The 8,099-nt window shown below is 38.6% G+C and overlaps 1 protein-coding gene across 3 annotated transcripts in view; it reads left to right on the top strand.

The window, feature by feature from the left end:
* The window catches only part of EXOC2 (exocyst complex component 2), a 246,608-nt gene extending 241,265 nt beyond the window's left edge, over positions 1 to 5,343 (top strand). For 2 of the 3 annotated variants that reach the window (XM_033114349.1, XM_033114348.1), the window contains exons 27-28: positions 1,742 to 1,801; positions 3,680 to 5,343. In XM_033114349.1, the coding sequence (XP_032970240.1) occupies positions 1,742 to 1,801; positions 3,680 to 3,773 (154 nt within the window). In that variant the 3' untranslated portion in view covers positions 3,774 to 5,343. The other variant, XM_033114350.1, reaches the window with a different exon arrangement.
* The last annotated feature ends 2,756 nt before the right edge of the window (positions 5,344 to 8,099 follow it).

The raw sequence follows: 8,099 nt of genomic DNA on the forward strand, positions 1-8,099 counted from the left end.
AATATCAATAGGTGAACTGAAAGAGCACTGACTAGACTGCTTGCTTTTTTTACAAAATTGTTTACCCCACTGGCAATATTACCTAAGGAATACTGGGTTATACTGTTAATGTGTATGAGAAGCCAAGTAGTATACAAAAAAATGTTTAAGGACATTTTGTACAATATACTAATCATTCGTTCCTATCTTTTTATAACATGGCTTATGCCATCACTCTTACTGTCACCATTACAACTGAACGACTTCTTAAATTGTTTTCCTAACAAAGAAAGTTAGCTTCTTATTCCTGTTCATCATGGCTCCTATGTTAGCTATTTACCCTCACCTTTTCCCCATCATTGTTTTTCTGCATGAAGTGCTCCGTAACAGATCACAGAAAGCACTCAGTGAATATTTGATATGTATGCATGCCTTGTGTAAGTACCTTTGTGTTGATTCTCACTAACTTAACCTTTCATAGCCTAAGTTCCTCATTTTAAAAGGAAGATAATTCTTTCTAGGCAAAATTTTGGGGATACTAAATGAGAAAATATTGCAGGTCACCTTCTAAACTGTTGGTGCATTACAAATAATAGGTGGTGTCATCTTCTTCCTCATGACTGTGATAATGTAAAAATAAAGAATAATAGCATCATATTTGTTTTGATTAATCGAGAAGAGGTTTGCAAGAAATAAGATGATCGAGCAGATCATTAGAGAGACTTCCCCCTTCCATCAGGAAAGAAGAGAGCCAGCGTCATGTGGAGAAGGGGGCTGAGTAGTGTGCTCCAAGCTGTAGCCCACCCCACCCCACCTGGAACAGCTGACGCCCCCAGAGCTGTCCCATGGCTGCACTGGGCCTGCAGTCTCCATGCTGCTGTGACACCTGCCCTCATTTGAGAAGAACTGCTCAGAAGTATATTTCCTGGACCACTGATGAGACAGTTTTACAATACAAGTTCAAAGACCACTCTAGTCATGAATAGTGATATTTATTTCTTCACCGTAGTCAACCACTCGTAAAAGAAAAAAAGAGAAGTTAAAAACTGTTTCTTAGTGAATGGAACAAATTATTACCAAATAATGTCCCCTAAAATGCTTTTCATTTGATTCACTAATTTTTCTGGTGCTTTCTACTTGAACAAGTTAAATATACCAAATTGGTTTTAAATTTTTTCTCTTTTTCATGAAGTGAAATAATGAATTTTAAATACATATATATGTATATGTGTATATATATATAGCTATATAGGCACATACATCTATATACCGATATATATACACACGTCTCCACGAACCGACAAATTTAAAATATAATAATAACTAAATTCTGTAAAAATTGTGTTCAGTTATAAGAGATTGGCTGTAAGTTAGGCCTTGGGCCTGTCAATACTATAAATGTCCCCATTCGTGTCATCTTTCACAAGATCTTACCAGTTGCTTTATCTGCAGTTCAGTTTTGTTTTGAAAATAAAGACTAAAAAAAAATTAACATGCACGTTAAGCTCTCATCTCCCCCGGGCAGCAGCGCCCGTTTACAGACGTTAGTGTCTCCCTTTTTCTGACCCTCCTCCTACAAAGCCTCTGTCTGCTAACTCTACACTCACTTTTACTTTTTCTATTGTTTCTCACTTTTACTTTTTCTCATGTTTCTGCATGCTTTCTTTGTATTTAAAGTATGCTTAAGAATTTTTAATGATGCCCTTCATTCCCTTTAGAAACATGAAATATTTCAACTTAAATATTGGTGTTTGTGTCCTAGGTCTAGTTTTAAACAGGCTTTGGAAGCCCTGCCTCAGCTTTCCAGCGGAGCAGACAAAAAGTAAGTTCTGTATGCCGTTTGTTACAAGGTTTGTTACCTAAAAGTACTCTCTCTGAATCACGATTTGGATTTAGGGAAGAGCGGTGTGGCCTTTATAGTACATGTTCTATTAGCTGCGCCTTGCTTTTGTCTCCCAAGCAACAGAGTAAGGTAAAATTTTCTTCGGGATTCATAACAATCTAGAAATTAGTTATTTTCTTGTTTTATGTGACTAGTAGAAAAAACATAAAAGAGAGCTTATTTTGACTCAGTAAACTATGTTATGTCTTAAATTTTAAAGAAGATAATATTCAGAGAAATGTAAGAGAATAAAATGCAGGGCTCAATGATTATTTTTCCTTGGAGTAGTCCAGCAGTGTATATTTTATGCTCTATATAATAGAAATTATTAAGAATGATTACATAAGACATAATAAAGTTACATATGTTTCACTAATATTATATTGATTATCTCGGCCTGAGTTTAAACTTTGCTACTAATATAACAGGAAATTCTGACCTGAGACAAAATCTAGGCCAGCACATTCACGAATGCCCAGCCTACCCTCTGCCGAGGCGTCGGAAACATGCAGATCTCTGTTCCTTCGCCAGCTGTAACTGAAGGCCACCCACCTTTGCATTTGGCTGGTCATACACAAACCAGTCCAAAAACAGATAATTGCAGTATTCTTAATCTGCGGGAAAGACTCAGTGTGTGTGGGCTCTGTGATGGAGCCCAGGTGAGTGTCGTAGGAACTCAGAGCAGAGAGAGCACGTCGGGCCAACTACTGGTGGGAAAGCATCATGTGGAGACCTGGGCTGGCCTGGGGGAACGGGTGGCAGACCACTTCTCCTGCTGGATGTCCCTAAGTAGGCAAGCCAAGGGCTGTGCCCATACCACGTCCCTGCCTGTCTTCCATCTTCCTGCTTCCTTCTTCTCACACTAGCCATCAGGCTTTATCTAAAATGTTTTTAAGCCCTGTTTGTTTCTTTAAGATAATATGATAAAGATTAAAGCTCACTATGACTTTCAACTTGTGGAACATGGCAGAAAAGTCTAGTGCTTTTGGGGGTGAGTCGAGAATGACAGACCCTTGATATAGTTCTAGGTGAGGACTGTATTTTACATCTATTGTTGGAACAGTGTTCTGATATTGCACAATGTTAAAATAAACCATGAATTAATCTGTTGACCCCAATACCAATAAGCCCACTTCTTGGTCACTTCATCTCAATCTAAGATCCCTTCTGGTCCCAAAATTCTATGGATGTATCAGACCATTTAAGGAAACAAACTGAGTTACCAAGTAGTAGAATGATTTGCCCAGTGGAGTTAGAACTAACCCCGATTCTGATGGTGCGTGATTCACTACTCGTCAATATTTATTAAAGAAAAAGTTGCAAAATAAGAGAAGAGAGAATAGACAAATAGCTGCCCAGGAATAGGTAGGGGTGAAGGGAAAGGTGGCTGGAAGGGGCAGCACGAGAGCTGGGAGGGCGGCGGACTGTTCTGCATCCCGATTGTGGGCTGTTAGGCTGTTCAGATGTGTTTGTCAGATGTGTTTATAAGCCAAAGAGAGTACATTTTGATGTATGTAAATGTTTAAATGGTGAATTAAGGAAAAGTACAGGCGCAAGCAGTCTTTGTGAGGGAGGAAGCTTACTAATTCTGAGGAAAGGAACAGGAGGAAGATTTTTATATATAAACATAAATATACATCTTCCTTTTGATTAGCTTCTTTGATAGACTCATCTCTGTTACTGAGTTAAGAATCCATAGGTAAATAATTTTTTCAGCAAGCAGAAGCCGGAACCGGGCAGCTGGCTACTGGGCGTGTTCTGTCACGTTGCTGGATAGCCTTCTTCCTGTCAGGTGGTAAAACCGTGTCTCCCCTGCAGGTTGCTGGAGGAGCTGCTGAACAAGTTCAAGAGTGGCCTGCACCTGCAACTCACCTGTTTCCAAGCTGCTGCTTCAACTGTGATGAAAACATAATCCCTCCAAAATCAGGGCAGTCTGAAGACAACGAGTAATAGATACTCACTTCCTTAAGTGCCCTTCAGGGGTTTGTACATAAACCTTTGAGTTCTCAATTTCTCTCTCTCTCTCTTTGCCCCCTGAATTGGTAGCTTAGAAAGATGTTGGTAGATGTTTTATTTCAACCCAAATAATCTTAGTTGAAATGCCCAAGAAGTGTTTGTCTTCTCAATTTTATTACGTTAGGTCTGTATGGCTTTAAAATACTTTAAATAAATACATTTTTTTCTTAGCTAAATGTTTCATGATGAATGCCACAGGAAGAGTTACTTTTTCGGAGAGTGTTTTTGACGTGGCATGTGATGTATACTAAAGCATTTTACAGTGTCTCATTTATTAGAATTTTAGTGTCGGCAGCTTCCAAGACACGTGGACAGACATAAGAAGAGATTTGGAAAGCTATATTTAGACATCCTTGGAGCTTTAACTCTCCTAAGCTGTACAGCTGTGCTTAAAAACTTTATTTCATACAAATTGCTCTAACTCTCCTAATTCAAGCAGATTTTTTTTAAAAATTGTGGTCTGCATAAAAAAATGTTATATATGGGGTAGATTATTTGTAGTCCAGATGTCCTTAAGTTACCTTTGCATTTCGCTGCCTAATTTTTATTTTTCACAGTTTTAAACATTAAGCGTCTCTTCATGGTAGCTTTCTATTTTGTCGCACCCACTATTAATTTTAAGTGTCACTTCCTGTGGCTGTGTGCCTGTCCCAGAGGCCCTTAGCCCCACTTGTTGGAGCCTGGATGCCCGTAGGTACTGTGAGCACAACTGCAGGGTCTTAAAGAGCCAGCCCATCCAGGGCGGTCCACTCCTTTCCCTCTGGCAGTTCCTTTTCTCTCTACTTCTTAGCCTTGCTCAGTAGCTAAGAGAAGGCTGCTCTAGCAGAGTCCATGTTTTCTGAAGATTCAAAGACGCTCCGCAGTCACTAGGTGGTAGTAGGAGCACTGCCGTTTGTCTGGGTCACAGGGAGATCTCAAAGTCAGCTTCCCCCACCTAACTTCATCATACAGTTTGCTTCAGAAAACTGAGTGATTCTCTATTTTAGTCTACTTGTCCGGGTTTTCAAGTTTTTCTATGGGTGTCACAGAATCCCCCTTTTTAATGCTAAAATTAATCTTAATAATAAATGTAATTTTAGAGTACAGTATAACCGTATACAGTATTCATTATTTGAAATAAGTCAGTGTTGTGTTTGTTCATTTAGTGTATGGGGGGAATCATAGTACCAGAGTGAAGTTTAATCTTTTACAAATGTACTCAATAACGCTTACTAAGAAATGCACGGAATATTGCCTCTCCTAAGCATGTTAACCATTGTATCTAATATGCGAAATAAATTACAAAAATGCAATCCTATTTGTGTTATTTTAAATATCTAGTATGGAGCATTCAGCCAAGAATGTGTCTTGATGTGTGCAAGATGTAATTTAGTTGACATTTCCCCTAAGCATCTTTATTTCAACATTTTTATTTGCTATGTAACTTTTTATAGGTCTCAATTTTAACATCCAGAATAAACACTTCAATTCCAGTTTACTTTGTGTTTGTCTAACCATTGTCAGAAAACCTTTATCAGGTGGCTGGGGGCTTCCCACAAGCTGAGCCCTGCACTGAATTACCTCTCGTAGAGCTCCCAACAGCCTTCTGAAAACGTTATGAGCTACGTGGTGCTATGTACGTTTCGCAGGTGAGGAAATCACCTTAGAGAGAGGTTAGTGACTTCTCTAATAAGACTACAGGGCTGGTAAGCGCAGGAGCTGTGTCACACTCAACGTTGTCTGGCTTCATCGCTCCTTAACTACTGCCAGTTCTTCCTCCCACCTGAACATGCTTTCTGCTGTCCCTCCACCAGTGACATAGCTCATGGAAGCACATAAACACCAGAGGATAATAAAATTTAAGCAGAATAGGAATACACAAGTGCGTTGTGTTTCAGAGAATGGAGGGCAGGCAACTAAACCCCATACCCAAATGAGGTGGTTCAAAGACTAATGTCCCCACAAGTCAAGGGGAACTTCTGAGAAGAAAGGGGGATTTTAAGAGCTGCTTGAGCTACAAAAGAATAATTTGGTGGTTAGAGGAAATGGCTGAATATAACATACATTGGAAGAAATCTGAGAGACTTGGAGAAAATTTACAAAAAGGAGCCAAGAAAAAAAAGTTGTTACTCCAAGGTGCTTGCTTTCACACCCAGGTGGCTAATTAGGGTTTAGCAGTCCACATCCATAAGGTCAGCCTCGCTTCATGTACTTAGCAAAGGCGATCTCACCTTCAGTGCTGAAAAAGTATTCGAAATAATTTGGTTTTACTAAGACTTTCTATATCAGTGTTCCATGAAAGTGGCATATTCTAGAAATGATTCCGGCATTACAAAACAAGCATCATTGCAGTAGGCACAGCTCCGAGTCACTCTCCTGCCTCTGTCATCCTTGCATCAGTTTTCTTAAAGGGGAAGAATAGGAAAGATTACATTTTAATTCTAGATTTGGTACAAAATGGTCATGTGTGTTTCTGTTTTGATCATGTGCTGTGGGATACTCTATTAATAGCATAAGGGTATTACAACGTGTTTCCTGGAAGTTGTAATGAATCACCAGCTTTTAAATAAAGGTTAGATTTCTAAAATAAGTAAACTGTACTTTATTTAATATATAAGGCCTGACAAGTTCACAAACTCATCCTAGAAAAAGCGCTACTACATACCTCACTGCTGAATATCACTACGATCACCTTCGAAGTACTCGCCTTGGGAAGCTATGCACCAATGCCAGCTGCTAGTCCTACCTTCAAAGCAATTTTGGAACTTTTTCTGGAATGGCCATCAGAGCTATTGTTGTATTACCCTTGATATCCTGAATGTCATCAAAATGTCTTCCTTTCAATATTTCCTCTATCTTCGGGTAAAGAAAGAAGTCATTGGGGGCCAGATCAGGTGAGTAGGGAGGTGTATTGTAACTGTTCCAATACAGTTATTTGTTTACTGGCTAAAAACTCCCTCACAGACAGTGCTGTATGAGCTGGTGCATTGTTGTGATTCCAGAGCCATGAATTGCTGGAGAAAAGTTCAGGTCGTTTTCGTCTAACTTTTTCGTGCAGCCTTTTCAGCACTTCCAGATAGTAAACTTGGTTAACTGTTTGTCCAGATGGTACAAATTCATAATGAATAATCCCTCTGACATCAAAAAGGTTAGCAACATTCTTGCAACAAGTTTCCGTACTTAATTGTCAGACTTAGTATGCTTGAGTAGTTATGTTTTAGTGTAGACTGAAGCTTCATACTTATTTGTTGTTAAACATTTACCTAGCACTACTATCATAAAGGTTTTCGTATGGATTTATAAACTGATTTGAAAATCTAAAAGGTATACTGAATACTTGACACACATACCTCATTTTAGCTTTGCTTTAATTGCAGACTGTGTGTTTTTATATAGTAGAATCATCATTTTTGTGTACTGATGTCATCTCATTTATAATCACCCACATTTTAATTTTTTTCCCATTATTAATCCTTTTATTGGAATTTTTGGTGCCTGAATAAAATTAATTGCATGTTAAAAAAAAGAATATTTATACTTAGGGTTATTTTTATTTTCAGTTTCAGGTGTACAAAACAATGTAATAGTTAGACATTTACACCCCCTCACAAAGTGATAACTCCCCTCCCCCATCTACTACCCCTCTGATATCATATATAGCTATTACAATTCCATTGACTATTCCCTATGCTGTAATCCACATCCTGTGACTTCAATTATATATTAAATTATAGTTGACATTCAATATTATTCAGCTTCAACTTCAGGTGTACAGCGTAGGGGTCAGGCAACTACACCATCTTTGAGGTGGTCTCCCAAGTATTCATCCACATTTTAAATTTAGTTTTATTATATGTATCACTAGAAAGCCTTTTTGTATCTGGCTGTGTTATACGGGGTCTGACAATTACGTTCGCGAACTTGTCCCCATGTGCTTACATTGGCAGCTCTGTACAAACAGCTCGGTGAGGTTTCATAACCTTGATTTATCAGTCTCTCACAGCATGTTTTGTTGACATGTGGTGGAGTCTTGCTGAGTGGCATTCATTATTGCATGTTTTTGTGTGCCGTTGCAAGGATGTCTGAGCTTGAATTAGAGCAACAAACAAACATTAAATTTCTTGTTAAACTTCGCAAGAGTGGAAGTGAAATTAAGGACATGTTAGTCCAAGTTTATGGGCATAATGCCATGAAGAAAATGGCAGTGTACAAATGGATTAAACATTTTCCTGAAGGGAGAGAA

This window comes from Rhinolophus ferrumequinum, chromosome 9 (genome assembly GCF_004115265.2).
Source record: "Rhinolophus ferrumequinum isolate MPI-CBG mRhiFer1 chromosome 9, mRhiFer1_v1.p, whole genome shotgun sequence".
NCBI classification, from domain to species: Eukaryota; Metazoa; Chordata; class Mammalia; order Chiroptera; family Rhinolophidae; genus Rhinolophus; species Rhinolophus ferrumequinum.